The 17839-nt window shown below is 46.7% G+C and overlaps 1 protein-coding gene across 1 annotated transcript in view; it reads right to left on the bottom strand.

The window, feature by feature from the left end:
- Positions 1-17090, bottom strand: part of DCPS (decapping enzyme, scavenger) — a 38847-nt gene extending 21757 nt beyond the window's left edge. The window contains exons 1-2 of the mRNA XM_044258178.1: positions 16870-17090; positions 15553-15733 (exon numbers count right to left, since the gene is read on the bottom strand). Of these exons, the coding sequence (XP_044114113.1) occupies positions 15553-15733; positions 16870-17070 (382 nt within the window). The 5' untranslated portion in view covers positions 17071-17090. The remainder of the gene's footprint in view (positions 1-15552; positions 15734-16869) is intronic.
- Between the last annotated feature and the right edge of the window lie 749 nt (positions 17091-17839).

Genomic DNA, 17839 nt, shown 5'->3' with positions numbered 1-17839 from the left:
GAAAAATGTATTATTAAAGTATAGCTGACATACAATGCTGTGTTAGTTTCAGGTGTACAATATATCGACTTGGCAATTCTATACATTACTCAACGCCCGCCCCAAGATAAGTGTAGTCACCATCTGTCACCACACCACGTGATCCAGTAAATCCACTACTGGATATGTACCCAAAGAAAATGAAAACACTAATTTAAGAAGACATATGCACCCCTGTGTTTACGGCAGCATTATTTACAATAGCCAAGAGATGGAAGCAACCCAAGTGTCCACTGACTGATGAATGAATAAAGAAGATGTGGTCTGTCTGTACAACAGAATAGTATTCAGCCATCAAAAAGAATTGAGATCTCTCCCCTTGTGACACCACCAATGGACCTAGATGTTACTGTGCTAAGTGAAATATGTCAGTCACAGACAAATACCACAAGATTTCATTTTTAGGTGGAATCTAAAAACAAAACTAATGACCAAACAAACCAAAAGTTTGTTCCAGTTATAAAATAAGTTAGTCATGTAAAGGAAAGGTACAGCATAGGGAATACAGTTAATAAAACTGCAGGAATGACGTATGATGCTTTCTTTTTCTTCTTATCTGCTTATTGCCACCTGACCTATTTGTTTATTTATGGTTCACCTCCTCCAACTGGACGTAAGCTGCTTGAGCACAGACTTTGTTTTATATATCCTGCGCGCACTGCCTAAAATGGCACCTGACACATATTAGGCCCGAACAATATGGTTACAGAACAGAATATATATTATGCCACTTTATTTTTCAAAGAGTCCCGGGATCGAGTCCCACATCGGGCTCCCAGCTCCATGGGGAGTCTGCTTCTCCCTCTGACCTTCTCCTCGCTCATGCTCTCTCTCACTGTCTCTCTCTCTCAAATAAATAAAATAAAATCTTAAAAATAAATAAATAAATAAATAAATATTCAAAGAGCATGTGCATATGCACAACTGCCTACACATGAGAACGCACAGAAAAAAAAGTCTAAAATTCAGGACATGGGCGCCTGGGTGGCTCAGTGGGTTGATCTGCCTTCAGCTCAGGTCATGATCTCAGGGTCCTGGGATTGAGCCCCGCATCAGGCTCCCTGCTTGGCAGGAAGCCTGCTTCCTCCTCTCTCTCTGCCTGCCTCTCTGCCTACTTGTGATCTCTCTCTGACAAATAAATAAATAAAATCTTAAAAAAATAAAATAAAATAAAATTCAGGACATATTCTAAGATGTTGAAAGGTTATCTCTGGGTGGTGGAGTTATATGTAATTGTAACCTTTTAAAATAATTTTTTGGGGACATTCACTACACTTTCCAAAACAAATGTGGATCACTTATGTAACAATTACATTCAAAGCTGAAAAACAAGTTGTACTTTAAACAAGCCCCAGAGAGGTTAAGTAATTTGCCCAAGGCGACACAGCCAGAAAGGGGTGGAGCTAAGATCTGAATGCAAGCAATCCTGCTCTTCTATGCAGTATTGCTTCCCCAACGCTCCAGGGCCACTGTTTCAGACCTTTCCCTAAGAAACCTACTGTAGGAGCGGGTTCTCCAAAAAGCAGCCTTATCAGATACGAAAAACGTGATTACTTCCAACCCCTCCCAAACACAGGTAAACAGCTGTCAGCAAAACCAAAGGGCATAATAAGGTGCCATAGAGACTGGGCTGCAGACTGGGAGGTCTGGAAATAACATGAGAACGTGCAGAGACCCAACAGCAGCGCTGCACTCCCTGTGCTTCCAAGGGAGGGCTGGGGGTGGGAGCCAGGTGGCACATGTTCCTTGTCTCTGGGGGTACCCTGAGGTACTCATCACCAGGGTACATTGCAGCCAGATGCTGGGCTAGAACAGGCTTTGGTGGGGGCACACACAGGGACTGAAGGCGATCCCACTTACAATAGGAGACCATGGCTGTTTCAACTTAATGTGTGTTGTACCCGCCCCCCCACTGCTCCCCACCAAAGATGCTAGTGCTGGCTCTCAGGGAAGGATGCCTGTGGTGGGGTCCGAGGAGACAGGACCTGTGGTGGTCTTGCAGCCCTTGTGGGGCTTGGGGGAGCAGGGATGTTTTGGCTGCAGGGATGGCCGTACCAATGCATCCCAGATGAATAAATGAACAGCGGCCCTGTACACACATTCCTTCTCTCTGCAGCTCAGGCAGGCAGGCTGGTGTGCCCCTGGATAGGCCAGCTCTGTCCCGCCTCATAAGACCCTTAGGAGTCTCCTGAAAGGCCTTCTCCAAGAAATAAACCCACCCCCTGTCCTCCACCCAGACACGAGAGCCCAAATGCTTTCGGACGTGGAGGCAGGGCTAGGTAGAGGAAAAGAGCAGCTGCCTTTGTTGCTCTCTGCCAAAGCTCGCCTAGCCAAATCCCCAGGAAAACGCTGTTGCACATGAAACATGAAAATGCAAACCACAGACAGTCTGCTCTCCTTCCCATACACATGTTCAAACAAGACTGCTTTCCAGCCGTTACTGATGACTTCTACACGATGAGGTAATTTCTATGGCTCAGTCTGTGGCTTTTGCTCTCCTTTCATTATGATCAGCCAGTTTCAACTTATTTGACCCAGATGTGCAGGCTAGGGGAGCTAGAGAGAAGCAACAGCAAAGCATGATCCGCGTGTGAAGCCCACCCCACCTCCCACAAGGGCCAAGCAGAGCTACCCAGGTGACGGGGCAGATGACCGAGACTGGCAGGGCGCACTAGCAAAGAACCCGGGCAGAAGGACTGGCAAGGGAGAGGGGCTGCGGGGCCTCCTGGGGGACATGCATTATCCTCCCTCCTCTTGGGGATCTCCCCTGATGAGGTGACCCTCTCCTCAGCCCGGCCTCATGGTGGCCAGAGAGCAGGCCGGAGGCTGGAGAGGAGGTGGTCTGTGTCCTGCATCGCAGGGATGCTGGAAGTATTCAAGGGGAGGCCTGAAGAGACTTTCAGATCAAAAATAAACAGGGATGAAGGGTGTGGTCAGGATCCTACTAGAGGCTTTGGCTGCTCCACAGCAAACCTTCAAACCACTAATTACCTGTCTCCAGGGCAGCTCAGAGATGCTATTAGAGGCAGAGGAGAGGCACATGTTGATTTTAGCCAAGCCCTGGATCTGACAGGCTCCTTCCCTCCTCCTCCTCCTCAGTTCTCCGAGGCCGGGAGGTAGAGGAGGCGCAAACAACAGGGCCCGATGGCCCACAAGCAAATTCGGCAACTCTGAATGCTTCTTCAGGGCTGCCTGCGGTGGCCTTTGGTTTCATGGTCTCAGAGGTGGTCCATTAGGAATGGGAAATGCTGCTATACGGTGGCTGTGGGGCTTACAGCACTCCACAAAGATCCATTTGAACACGCCTGAGAACTGGTACGGAATGAGATAATGGAGGCATGGACGGACAGCCCTGCCCTTAGATCTGAAAGACCCCTACATCCCCATACACAGGAAGCAGCTATTCTGGGGTTAAGCAGACCAGTCTACAAAAGCTGTTGTACCAAACACTCAGGAGTTCCAAAACATGGCCCCTCTCACAACTTCCTGCCTAAAGGCACTTCCTTATTCACTCAGAGAGGGGCACAGGGACCCGGTCTCAGCGCAATACCCATGGACACCGCCACGTTGTGTGTGCTGGTAGGAAGGGGGCAGAAGATCAAAGGTATGGGGTATATTTTCCACCGAGAGGGGCCTCGGACTACCAGAATTTTAGGTTATCACTCACTAAGAAGTCTGGATCAGAAGAGGACAAGAGAACTAGGCTGCCACAGGCTGGCAGCCACAGCCGGAGCCAAGCAATGAAGTGGAACCAGCTATCCTGTTGGTAATCCGCCTTCACCCACTGGTCCCGAGTAAGCTGACTTTTCTGCTGACTTGAGGCTCAAGACTGCCACAGAGTCTTGGGACCTTGCCCCATCTGGGGGAGACAGAGAGAATGAGAACACCAGTCTTGTGGTGTTTCTTCACTGCTTCTGAATGCAATCGCTTCTCCTGGCTTTGTGGAAACCATGAGTCTAAACGGAGAATTGAACACGTGGCCTCGGCTCTCAGCTGAAGGGAGAAGATGGGGACACAGAGAAGGCAGTACATAAGGGTTCCTGAGCTGAGGCGGCAGAGGAAGGAGAGCATGAGACAATTAGACCACCAAAAGAAAGGAAGAACTCAGATTCTGTGTAAAGAATTTTATCCAGGAGTTAGGAGCCTTTCCATCTTGAAATGTCTGCTTTTTGTTATTCTACTGTCCCTCTAAGCCCCAAAAGGGGCTTGGCTCCCCAGTGTCAGGAGCTCTGAAGCACCCAGGGAGAAAAGTAGACAGAAATCTGGCATCCTGGGGCGCCCTGCTGGCTCAGCTGGTTAAGCATCTGCATTTGGCTTGGGTCACAATCTCGGGGTCCTGGGATCGAGTCCCATGTCAGGCTCCCTGCTCAGTGCAGAGCCTGCTTCTCCTTCTTCTCCCCACTCATTGCTCTCTGTCACTCTCTCTCAAATAAATAAAATCTTAAAAAAGGAAAGGAAAGAATAGGTGGCTTCAAGTGATGAAACCAAAGGAGTAGATTCCTATGGGTTCAAAGCCTAGCTTATGCCAGGAGCCTACCCTAAAGCTATGTCCACAGTGCTGCCCTCACCCAGAACTCCCCTTCAACTTCCCACCCTCCCGTCACCAAGTCCAGCCGTCCCAGGGGCCACTGCGTCCCCAGCCATGGGAGGACCTGCCCCTGCACACCCTAATCCACCTGCTCCCAGTGTGCACCCCTCCATAGTTCTGTGCTCTCCATTAGCATCTCACAGACCATTTCTGTAAAGAGCTGTAATTCACGAGTTTGGGGTCCACGTATCTTGGGAGAATGCAGTACTTGCTGATGAACTGACAAGCCCCACACAACAAGGGTCATTCAGGCTGTGAAGGAGGGAGGCAGAGGCTCTAATCCAAGCTAATCTGATCATCTGCTTCTTTGTTTTGTTTGGTGATTTGAGGTTAACATCCTAAGAAATATCTACTCAAGCATCAAATAAATACATTCTCAAATAATTCAAAAGTCTAATCCCCAAATCTTTTCATTGAAACATACACTAACAATAGTTGGGTATTTACTATCCCAGTCTTTAATGAGTTTACATATATAGGAACATATCTACATAGAGTTCTTTTTTTAAGATTTTATTTATTTGAGAAAGAGAGAGAGCGCAAGTGAGAGTGCGCGCACAAGGTGGGAGAAGGGGCAGAGGGAGAAGCAGGCTCTCCACCAAGCAGGGAGCCTGACGGGGCGCTTGCTCCCAGGACCCTAGGATCATGACCTGAGCCGAAGCTTGGACCTCTGATGTTTAACCGACCAAACCAGCCAGGCACCCCAAGGTCTTTTCTTTTTTAAGTATAAATGGGCTGATCCTTTATGTGACCTCTGCCCTAACAGTCCATACCTAGCTGGCTCCAAGTACCCAGGCACAGAGGAAGGGAAATGAAGGCTCAACCAAAGGGCATAGAGAACAGTTGTACCAACTGGTTCCATCCAGTGCCACACCCTCATCCCAGGGGTAGGCACTTAAAGCCAGATGAAAACAGGAGGGCTGTCCTCCAACGACAGAAAGCCATGGACTAGAGCAGTGGTAGGCAAGCTTTTCTGGAAAATGTTACAGTAAATATTTTAGGTGTTGTAGGTGATGCTGTCCCTTTTTCATATTCTTCTTAGTTTTCTTCTGTTTCAAATGACCCGTTAAAAATGTAAAAACCATCCTTGGCTCACAGGCCATATAAAAAGCAGCAGCTCACAAGCTATAGGGGACAGGAGAGCGGTAGGGGTCCAGCATGGGCACGCTCCAGCATGCCAAACAGCACCCACCGGGCCTGCATCCCATCCACACAGCACTGGGCCAGCTACTCATCCAGGACTATTGTGGAAATAGACCTACCAGTGGATGGTGAACAAAGCCCACATCAGCTCACAAGATTATCAGCCCGCCTCTTCATTTTTAAACATAAATGAGCTAACATTTACCAGACATTAAGAGAAAACCAGCGGCCTGAAAAAGAATGACCAAAATAAACAACAAGAACCAGATCCCAGAGGAAATGAGATCATGGAAGGGTCAGGAGATAATTTTTTAAATAATTCTAATTAGTGTGTTAGAGAGTGTCAATTTGGACCTATAAAGCAAGAGCAAGATGCTAAGAAAATGAAACAGAGAATCATGAGGGAAGAAAATTAAAAATATGACTGCGAAATTAAAACCTTCACTAGAGGGGCGCCTGGGTGGCTCAGTGGGTTAAGCCGCTGCCTTCGGCTCAGGTCATGATCCCAGGGTCCTGGGATCGAGTCCCACTCAGCGGAGAGTCTGCTTTCCTCTCTCTCTCTCTCTCTGCCTGCCTCTCTGCCTACTTGTGATCTCTCTCTGTCAAATAAATAAATAAAATCTTTAAAAAAAAAAAACAAAACCTTCACTAGAAAGGTCTGGAAGATAAAGTTGAGACAATCTACTGGACTGTAAAAAGAAAAGAATAGGAAAAAGGAATAGGAAAAGTGGGAGAACAGAAGCAATACACAGGATCACTCTAGGAGACTAACATCTAATAGGGTTTTCAGTAAGAGGAAATAAAGGAAACAAAGGGAAGGAAATAATCAAAGAAATAACAGAAAAAATGTAGAACGGAAGAATGACCTAAGACTTTAAATCAAAAGGGTCCAAAAGTACAATGAATGAAAAAAAAAAATTCAACCTTGACGCAGTTATACAATGCTTCAGTACACCTAAGATAAAGAGCATACTAAGATAAGCTTCCAGAGAAGAAAACTAACAAAGCAAGAAGAAAAAAAAGAATGAAAATGAAAACCAAGTTAAGTGTAAGAAAATGAAAATCTATCATCAGATACCTTGTTAACAACAATGGATATTTGAAGTCAATAGATCAGTGTCTTTAACGTTTTGAAGGAAAAGAAATTTAAATTCTGTATTCGGTCAAACCATCAATCAAAAGTGAGGGTAAAATAAAGGATTCTAGGTTTACCTTTCATGTGTTCTTTCTGAGGAAGTACTTAAGACTGTACATTAGCTAAGTAAGAGACTAAAACAAGAGAGACATCAAATCCTAAGAACAGTCGATCTAACCCAGAAAAAGCTGTGACAGGAAGGCTAAAGTTGAGGGCCATACAGCAAGTCTAAAGAATCAGCTGTCCAGATTGGAGCAGCCGGAAAGAATGTTCTGGAAACAATATTTCCAGGAAGGAAGGACTTATCATGTAATGAATTACCAAACTAAGTGGCTGGATAGTTTCAAAAACAGAGTAAAGGCTCAGGATTCTTTTAGCCACAATCAAAAAAAAAAAAAAAAGAAGCAACTAAAAATTTTATGAAGGAAAAACATAAAATAATGGTTCAAATATGAAGTAAACTAAAAAGCATCATGATTTGAAGAACTGCTGGGATGTGAGAACAGAACAACCATTTCACCTAGATTTTCAGATGCATCCTCGTTCCAGGGGTATGAGGGTCTCAAGCACTGGGCAGGTAGGAGAGGAACCAGAATCCTAGTCCTCTGCTTGAGTGTGTAGCGCACATTAATCTGGCCACATTAATGTAAGGCTGTTTACTGGTGGGCAGCTCAGAATCTACTTACAGACAAAGCACACAAGACTTGATTACAATCATGCAACAGAACATACCATAAACAATGTGAAATACAAGCATGGCGGACAGAAATCAGGAGACAGCAAAGCAAGAGAAGGCTAGAGGCATGGATGGATATTCTTTTTTTTTTTCTTTTCCAATTTATTTATTTTCAGAAAAACAGTATTCATTATTTTTTCACCACACCCAGTGCTCCATGCAAGCCGTGCCCTCTATAATACCCACCACCTGGTACCCCAACCTCCCACCCTCCGCCACTTCAAACCCCTCAGATTGTTTTTCAGAGTCCATAGTCTCTCATGGTTCACCTCCCCTTCCAATTTACCCAAAAGCACATACCCTCCCCAATGTCCATAACCCTACTCCCCTTCTCATGGATGGATCTTCTTAACTGACAGAGTGACAGCCTCAAGGAGAGGGATCAAGGGCTAACAGTTGCAGTGTATTTAGGATTCCGAAAGAAATTTTTTAAAACCCTAAAAATAACAATATAAACAAAAAAATTGGAAGGAAGGCACCTGGGTGGCTCAGTGGGTTGAGCCTCTATCTTCGGCTCAAGTCATGATCCCAGGGTCCTGGGATCAAGGTCCGCACCTGGCTCTCTGCTCAGCAGGGAACCTGTTTCCCCCTCTCTCTCTGCCTGCCTCTCTGCCTACTTGTGACCTCTCTCTCTGTCAAATAAATAAATAAAATCTTTTTTTTTTTTTTAAATGGAAGGAGAGGGAAGGGAGGGTGAGAAATGTATAAAAAGGAACTAAACCTTTCCATCTCCATTGCGGGGGACTAAGAAAGTCAAATGTGACAAATCATGGAGTTGCATTAGCTTATTTTTCAGTTAGGGTCTAGAGGAAACTACCAGAAGCACTAATCCCAGAAATTCTCTTCATGGTAGCTGCTTCTGGAAGGCAGGGCCAGGGTGGGGCAGAGTGGTACAAAAGCCTGTTCCAGGCCCTGTATATAAGCCTTTCAGTCCTATTTGATGACTTGACCATGTGACTGTATGACTTTGATGAATGGCCTAGTCCTATCACAGAGAGATCTATTCAGTAGGTCCAGATTCTGTATTCGAGAAAGCTCCGTAAGCATTTGTGATGAACTGTTCTAGTTAAAAATCACATTACTAAATAAATCTCTGAAGTTCCATTCAAACCTGAGATACTGTGGTTCTCTGCTCTCATAGGATACCGAAGCCCACTGAGGTGGGCTAGCTAGCTATAGGATTCCTCATTTTTCATTGAGAGAAACTGAGTCTCAGAGCAATTCCATGACTTGCCCTGGTGTAACCCACCGGCTGCAAGCCTGGGGTGTTTCTCATGTTAGACAATGGGGCTCTTCAGTACTCAGCCCAGGAGGTAACCTTTCTGGCAAGACTTTCCCTGTTGGTCACTGTTCAGAGACCTGAACCTCCGCTGCAATGAGAGCCCTGCCAAGGACACCCACAAGGGACGGGGTGACGAGCCCGTGCCAGTATGTGTAGGAGTGGAGCCCACAGAACCTGGTACCAAGCCTTCTCCTCCAGTAGCTGGAGGACCTCCCCACACTGCCCTATTCTGCCAGGGCTGGCCCCAGGCTGCAGTGCACTCCAGCACAGAGAAGAGTCAGGTCCCACCACTTCCCTGCACCAGAAAAAGACAGTACGCAGAAATACAAGTCTGCTAATGCCCAAAACCCAGAGGAAAGGAGGCCTCAGTCAAACACTTTCAGTCACAGTGACTGGAAACCAAATTTGAGATTGAAGGCAGGACCCTATAAATTAGTGGGGGAATATTCTCAGCTCTTCTAAGGACCTGCTGGTTTTTCTTTTTTGTTTGTTTTGGTTTTTTCTTAACTTTTAATTGGAAATACACTGTACAATATAAAACGTGTGGGGCACCTGGGTGGCTCAGGGGGTTAAGCCTCTGCCTTCGACTCAGGTCATGGATCGAGCTCCGCATCAGGCTCTCTGCTCAGCAGGGAGCCTGGTTTCTCCTCTCTCTCTGCCTGCCTCTCGGCCCACTTGTGATCTCTCTCTGTCAAATAAATAAATAAAATCTAAAAATATATATATATATGTAATATATAAAACGTGTGTGAATACGTATGTATACGTACTTTTACATATACATGTATGTATGTAAATTAAAAAGATATATTGTTTAAAGACCTAAAATAAAACAAAAGAACACCCATGCATGGAGTGTGCAGCCCAAGAAACAGAGCACTCCCAGAGCTTTGGACGTCCTCTCAGCCCTGTCCCGACCAGGGATAATCGCTTCGCTGAATAAGGCATTCATCATTTCTTTTTCAGTCTTATTAATTGTATTAATTATGCATGTATCCCTAAGCAGTATCTTGTTTAGTTCTGTTGTTTCTCAACTTTATCTAACTGGAACCACCCTGTGTGCATTCTGTGTCTTGCTTCTCTAGCTTGACATGGTGAGATTCTTAAAGTATGTAGCTGTGGTTTGTTTACTTTCACTGCCTGAAAGAAGTGGCCCAGTACAGGGAAACACCTTGATTTACTTATCAACTCTATTGTTAATTGATATCTGGATTGTTTCTAGTCTTTTCTAACGTGAACAATACTACCAGAGGAGACTCTTATGGGAATGGAGAGTTTAAAATGTTCCTTCCCAACAAGCCCTCAGTCTGGACTCCAGGGGTCCCGGTTTTGCCTCTGCAAGGAGCACAGGGAGGACAACTGTGCCTGTAGCTAAAGTATCCGGAGTTCTCAGCAACCAAAGGAAGATGTCATTCCGAGGTTCCCTCTACTCCCTGCCCTGGCCTCACTCTCACACAGACGCCTTCTCCTCCTCTGAACCTGAGATTCCACACCACTGCTCTAAATTGGGGAAAACAATTGGCCTTTTTAGAAACGGTCTGGATTTCTGAGTCACACCCCTCTCCCTAACTACCCACCCCCTCCTTCCCCAGGTAAGAGAGAACAGAGATCTTAATGAAAGGGCTCCATTGACAGGCCACGGGCGTGAGAGCGTGAGAGCTGAAGAAGCAGATGATCCAGGCTCTGCCCTACGCAGACAGCCGGGGCGGCACTGACATGCCAGCCATCTGGCCGGCTCGGCCCTCACGTTTGCCACATGGCCACAGGGGGAAGAAAGGAAACCTGCCTGTGGTCAGGGCCAGGCATTTTCCCATGTTAGCTATACTGCTCCACTTAAGGCTCATGCAATCTTAAAGGGAGAAACCCCATTATAGAAGATGACTAACACTTACAAAATACCCATCATATGCCAGTCACTATGCTAAGTGTTTCATGTGCCTTATTTCCATGGGTTATAACCCATGACAGTGATGATGAAATTAATTTAGGAAGTTAAGACCAGCATTTAAAAGGAAACAGACAAGAATGGAATTCAGTTGAAAATACTAAGGGTAAGTTTTGTTTTGTGAACCTTTTGTTTCTCTTATATCCACATGTGTTTATTCACAACTACTGGGTCACAGTGTAAGATGTATCTCACACTGTGGGCAGAAGCTAAAACATTTTCTTTTTTTTTTTTTAAGGCGGGCAGGGGAAGAGGGAGAATCTTAGCAGGACGTAGGGCTCAATCTCACGACCCTGAGACCATGACCTCAGCCGAAATCAACAGTCGGATGCTTAACCAACTGAGCCACCCAGGCGCCCCTAAAACATTTCCTTATGACATTTGTTTTGTAACTATCCCAGGAAATATTCAGTTATTAACCTAATTTAACAAGAACATAACTGAAGTGACTTCCCCAACTACATCTGTGTCACACACCGCAGCCATCAACTGCCCCCTCAAGCTCCGAACAAAGCAGCCTCTTTTCTGTTCCTCTTTCCTCCTCCAGGACACATGCTATTCCTTTAGCCCCAAATATTCCCCCACCCCCCTCACCAGCTCTGCACAGCTGGTTCCTTTCCATCCTGTGGGTCTCGGCTTGAGTGTCACCTCTGCAGCGAGCCCCCTAGGGCTCCCAGATGAGCAGCCCCTCTCTAGCTCATGGCCACTGAAACGCTTGTTTCCTTGTCTGCTGGCTGCCTCTGTCCCTGGACGACAACTCCAAGGACACTGCGAGTATCTAATGCACTCACCTAGCACAGCACCAAACGCGGAGCTGGCCCTTCACCTCTGTTAAATGAATACAAAAAACTTACCAAGTCTTCACAGCTGGTGAAACAGCAAAGCCAGGATTCCAGCACAGATGATATCTGACCCAGGGCTTGCTCTTCACCTCTGCACTACACTAAAACTCAGAAACAGCAGGACACTGCCTCACGCCACACTTACTTAGTAAGTATTAGCACTAGGACAGGATCTGAGCCTGACTCCAACGCCCCGGCTCTCTCTATGTTGTCAACAAGGTGGAGGTGGGGGGCACGAGTGGCTCGAAGTGGCAGCCTCTTGGGGTCGGCTGAGAATTTGGGAGGGATAAAGGAGGATGCAAAACCTTCAGGCTGGAAGAGAAGAAGAGATTTGCCAGTGAGTGGAGAAACAGCAGAAGAAATCAGGAGAGCAGTCAGCTCAGAAATGTGGGGTGGGGGTGGGGCTTCCCTGAGCAAGTAGTATTATGGGAAAGACAACTGGAAGAATAGCCAGAGATGACAGAAAATCTCAAAATGGCAACTGTGCAGAGGGCTCTGGGGGCCGAGGCTATAGGAACCATGCCTTAAGGCCTCTGCAGGCAGTATTAAGAGTTGGTGCCTCCAAGACTCTGAGATTGGAGGTGGGGCTGGGGCCCAGAAGACTGGCACAGAGGCCAAAGGGGCCAGCCACAGGAATACTGTGGCAATGCTGCCACCTCGTGGCTGTGGAACCCTTGGCCCACAGGCAAAAACTGAGCAGAGTTGGTTTGTGGGTTCATTTTTCAGCAGCATTTAGTGAGCACCTACTAAGGGGTCGGGCTGTTGGGGACTGGAAGTGGGTCTGACATGGCTCTAAACTTCCAGGACTTCTGTTTCCTACACCTAGGCAATAACCAAACCCTGTTGAGTTTACTTCCCTCTTTCATAGTAACTGGCAGTGCCCCACCCCAAACAAGACTGCAGGCAGTGGTTGTCTAATTCATCTCAAGCTCTAGGACCCAGCACAGGGCCTACAACAGTAGCTACTATTCAATAAGTGCTAAGTGTTTTTAAAGACCTTAATGTATCTGAGTCATCTCATATTTTACCTAGAAGGTACCAGGGACCTCCAAAGAGAGATACCAAGTTGGTGTTTATTTCAACGAGCCTGGAGTCCTTAGAGGGAGGGGTGGAGAATGGAGATGGAGAAAGAAACTTGGGCTTCACCACACACAGATGGTATTTAAAGACCAGTACTTCACAAAGTCTGACGTGCATGTGACTCGCCTGGGGGTTTCGCTAAAACAGATACTAATTCTGACCTCAGAGGGGGCCTGAGATTCGGACTATCTAAGAAGCTCCAGGATAATAGCCATATGGCTGGTCCACAGAGGGAAAGAATCTGGAATGGGGTTAATGAACTACAGCCAGAAGATGAGCTCCATGGTCTCTTTCTCTACATCCAGCAAGCGAAGAGCGGCATTTTATTTCTAAAGCGGTTGTTTTAAAAAAAAAAAAAAAAAAAAAAAAAAAGGAAGGAAGAATATGTGAAAGGGACCACTGAAGCGGCTCATAAAGCTTAAAGTATTTCCTCTCTGGACAGTAAGTCTGCCAAACCCTGATCTAGACCATTATCCAGCTCTGGACATACGAGAGAAAGAGAGGAGGGCTGAGCCCTGAAACAAATTTTTATGACTTCCACTCACTGTGCCTAGTTTGGAGAGGGAAAATAAAAGTAAAATGAGCTGCATGTATACTAATGCTTGTGCTAAGACAGTGAGCCCCAGACATGATCGGTGAGTTCCCATCTGAGGCTCCCAGGGGATAGGGGGTAGGAAAGGGCAATACTAGGGAAAAAGAAGGAAATGTTTGGGGTTCTGAGTGGGGAGGAAGACCTGTAGTGAGCAGGATAACCGACTGCCTCTTTCAGTGCCTAGCTTTAAAAAAAAAAAATACAAAAATAGAAAGCCAGGGCAGAGGCCAGGACCACCTGTGTGCTACCGGTATCATAGAAGTACTAGAAAAATAAAAGGCAAAGGCAAGGTTGTGAATTCTGCAGGGTTTCTCTGTGCAGCAGAACCTTCTGTATTTTTGCTGGGGGCGGGGAGCGTGGACAGAGGAGCTGGGGAAGGTGAGAGGAAACGGTGGTGGCAGAGTAATGACCTTAGAGCTTATAGTTTGGGGGCTGCCCCAAGTGGTGTTTGGCGACAGAGCCTTCTGTCCTGCTTCCGCCACCCCCTGTTGAGGGCTACATTTCCTCAAATGTCAGCGCCTGAGAAAGTAAATAAAGCTGTCCGTTTCCATCAACTTCAACCAATCAATATGGCTCGCCTGCCGCGGAGGACCAGGCTGCACTGCCTTTGGCCGTGAAAGGCTTGCTTGTTCCACGTCAAGTGTTCACATATATCTCCAAAAAAACCCAAGAAAAAACAGCACCCTTTCTTGGGGGTACAGAAAAGATTAAACCTAACAAAAGGGCTGTGGCAGAGTATCTGTAAAGCCAAATTATTCTTAAATGCCAGAGGACAAACAAAAAGAAGGATATTACAAAACAGCTATGTGCAACAAAGTTAATCCCAGAATTTCCTAATTCACAGTCAACCAGTCTCCTTCACACTTCCAACAAAGCTATTAAACTGAACCGTCTAAGGGGAAAAAGCCCACATCATGCCTAGTTTTTGACATGGAAGCCAAAACAAAGTAAAGGAAATAAGTAACTTCTTTTTTTTTTAAAATAAAGATTTTTATTTATTTGACAGAGAGAGAACACAAGCTGGGGGGAGTGGCAGGCAGAGGGAGAGGGAGAAGCAGCAGGCTCCCTGAAAGAGCAGGGGGAGCCCGATGCGGGACTCCATCCCAGGACACTGAGATCATCATCGGAACCAAAGGCAGTCACTTAACCAACGAGCCACCCAGGCACCCCATCTACTTTTTTTTTTTTTCTTAAGTTTTATTTATTTACTTGAGAGAGAGCTAGAGAGAGAGACTGTGTGCACGGAGGGAAAAGAGAGAAGCAGACTTTCCGGGGAGCAGAGAGCCCAACATGGGGCTTGATCCCACGACCCTGAGACCATGAACTGAGCTGAAGGGAGACACTTAACCGACTAAGCCATCCAGGTGCCCCAAATTCTTCCTCTTCTTAATAATTAAAAAAATCCTGGCAATCCAAACAAATCTCTTGCCTTTTAGCCCATGAATGCCTGCCCTTCCCAAGTCCATCCCCCTTGAATGCACTCAGTGTCTCCGACACTAAAAGTGAGTTCCTGATCTTTGCAGCACCTTACATACTGCTAATCCCACAGCAGTGTGGTGAGCAAGTGCTCCTCTACTGAAAGATTTTAGTTTTTCTCCCACCTACTGGCTGTGTGATCTTGGGTAAGTCACTTAACCTTTCAAAACCTCCATTCCCTGACCTATAAAGTCCAGTCACAATGAGGCTACCTCTGAGCATTATATATGATAATACGTGTAAGATACTGAGAATGGTGGCTAGCACAATAATAAGAATTTAGCAAGTGTTGACAATCATTATTATTCAGTTAGGAGGTTAAATGTTTTATACCATGAGTCACACTCTGTTCCCCAAGTAAACTACACCAATCTCAGCACTACTGACATTTCTTTATTATGAGGTTCCTCTTCTCCGTTTTATAGAATATTCAGGAGCATCCTTGGCCTCTACCCTCTAGGTACCAGCAGCAACCCCTTCTCCCCAGCTCTGACAAACAAAACTGTCTTTAGAATTTGCCAAATGTCTCCTGGAGAGGCGAGGTGCAAAATCCCCTCCTGCTCCCATTGGGAACTACTGCACCAGTATATGCAAACTAGTTTTGGAGAGAAACCACCACACCTCCTAATTTCCCACCAATGTCCCCCCAACTGCCCCACCCCACAAGAAGCCACCTCAGCCACCACTTGCTCACCACTCAGCTGCCGTGGAGGAAACAGGTGATAAGTGCTGTAGATATCATTGGAGAACTGCAACTGGAGCTCAGGGTTGCCCTTCAGGAGCTGGGCCACCTGCTCTACCTGAAACGGTGTCTTCTCTAGGATCACAACAGCATCCTCTCCATCTCCATCTCCATCCCCAGAGGTCTCATTCACCTGTAGCCAGAGAAACCATCAGTGAGCCCAGGAGCAGAGGCAGAAGCTCTGGGGCCTCCCATTTCTTCTCCCAGAGCAGCCATCTCATTAACCCAAATCCTTGGGGGCAGCACTCACATCTTTCTTCTGAAAGATGCAAAGCTTCTCCACTTTCTTCTATGTTAGGCTTGCAGGGCCTCTATCAAATTCTCCCCACTGTACAGATGAAGAAACGTGTCAGAGAGACTAAGTGACTTGGCCAAGGTCAAGGAACAAACTAGAATCTGGGTATCCCAGTTAACTCCTAGCTCAAAAGTTCTCATAGCTAAAATCTTCAGCAGGTGCTATAGACAGAAGACAGGGCTAAGAGAACTACAGGGAATCATGCAAACAAAACAAGAGACACAGAGGCATGGTAGCCTAGGCCAAGGTCTTCCTGGTCCTCCCAAAATGAGAGCTCCTGCTAGGAATTCTAAAGAACCCTAATACCTATCTGCGACTGGGCCTCCTCACTAGTTCCCAAGATGGTCTCAGTCTCTCCTCAATTCCTTCTATAGAGCTGAGCACATGGTATTAGAGCCGGCTGTACCTATCTGTACCAGAAGTTACACTGCAACCCTGAAACTCGGGGATGGTAACTTTCATCTCTAGGTCTCCAGCACCTAGCTCAGCGCGTGAAATGTGAAACTGAATTAGAAATTTAATAAACTGTCTCCTCGGCTGGGGCTGAGGTCCTGCACCGCGGGGATCCTATCTCCCACAGTCTCTATGTCGTTCCATAGACGGACGATCCAGCAACATTTGCTGGTTCCCAGCAGCTCCATGTTAAATGAATACATAATGAACGGTTTGGAGAATTCAACCCGTGATTTTAAATCTGCAATACTCTCTACAAGTTACTTTTAGTAAAGGAGGACTTAGGAAAATTAACCCTAAGTCTGTGGATTTCCTTGATTCCATGGGTAAACTTGTCTCCTGTGCGCCCCCGCCCCCACGCAGTTTAGTGGTACACTCCCCCCCCCAAGTAGTGCGATTGGTATTTTCCGGCGGAGCGCGGGTTTTTAAACATAAATAAATAAATAAACAAATAAATCCGCCTCCAAGACGGTGATTGGCTCACCGCGACCCGCATCCCCGCCCCGCGCTCCTAATGGTACCTTCCCATGGAGAAAAATGATTTTGTCCCTCGCAGACTCCCTCAGCACTTTTTTCACTCTAAAGCCGGAGAACGGTAAGCGCACAGGGGCAGAGGTACCATTCCCAACTCCGATTCCCTTTTCTTCTATGCCGGCGGCTTCCGCCTCCTCCGCGTCTGGCTCGCGCTTTCTCTTGCTGGGTTGAGGCGCTAGGTTCGCCATGTTGCTCGGCCAGAGCTGTGCGCCTGCGCCAAACCCAGCCCGGCCCCGCCCCCTTTCGGCGCTCCGGCGGCCGCGGCGTCCCGCCTCCGCGAGGTGCAGCGACTACAACTCCCGACGGGCTCCGCGGCCTGAGTTGGTGCTGAGGGAAGAGAGACCAAGGCGCAAGTCCCTAACCCTACCAGCTAAAGATGCTGCAGAGGGGGGCCAGGAGCTCCGGAGGGCCGGACCTGGAAAACACCTTTAGACTCCATGGATGCTTTGATACCTGACACCCTGGGTTGAACACTGAAGTTTTAATAAGAATTACACCAATATTGCTTAATTAGCACGGGAAGAATGTTTCTGAAATCTGTTGAGCCAGTCTTATTTCTTGATTTTTTATGAGAGTCATTTAAACCATTTCCATTTTTCATCCATTTTCATTTCACAGAAATTTTCTTCGTGTTAAGTGCCGAAAAGAAAGGGAAGTGAGGGGCACCTGGATGGCTCAGTCAGTTAGGCATCTGCCTTCAGCTCAGGTCATGATACCAGGATCCTGGGATCGAGCCCCATATGGGGCTCCCTGCTTGGTGGCGGGAAGCCTGCTTCTCCCTCTCCCTCTTCCCCCTGCTTGTGTTAACTCTCTTGCTGTTTCTCTGGCAAATAAATAAATAAAATCTGAAAGGAAGGAAGGAAGGAAAGAAAGAAAAGAAAAAAGAGGTGAACAGGGCAGAAATACATTTCTGTCACCCTCTTTTCTTCCAGGCTGGGGGCTTCTGCCTCCTCTGTT

Source organism: Neovison vison, chromosome 7 (assembly GCF_020171115.1).
Source record: "Neovison vison isolate M4711 chromosome 7, ASM_NN_V1, whole genome shotgun sequence".
Lineage (NCBI taxonomy): Eukaryota > Metazoa > Chordata > Mammalia > Carnivora > Mustelidae > Neogale > Neogale vison.
Note: the sequence above shows the minus strand (reverse complement) of the source record. Positions and strands in the feature narration are given on the sequence as shown.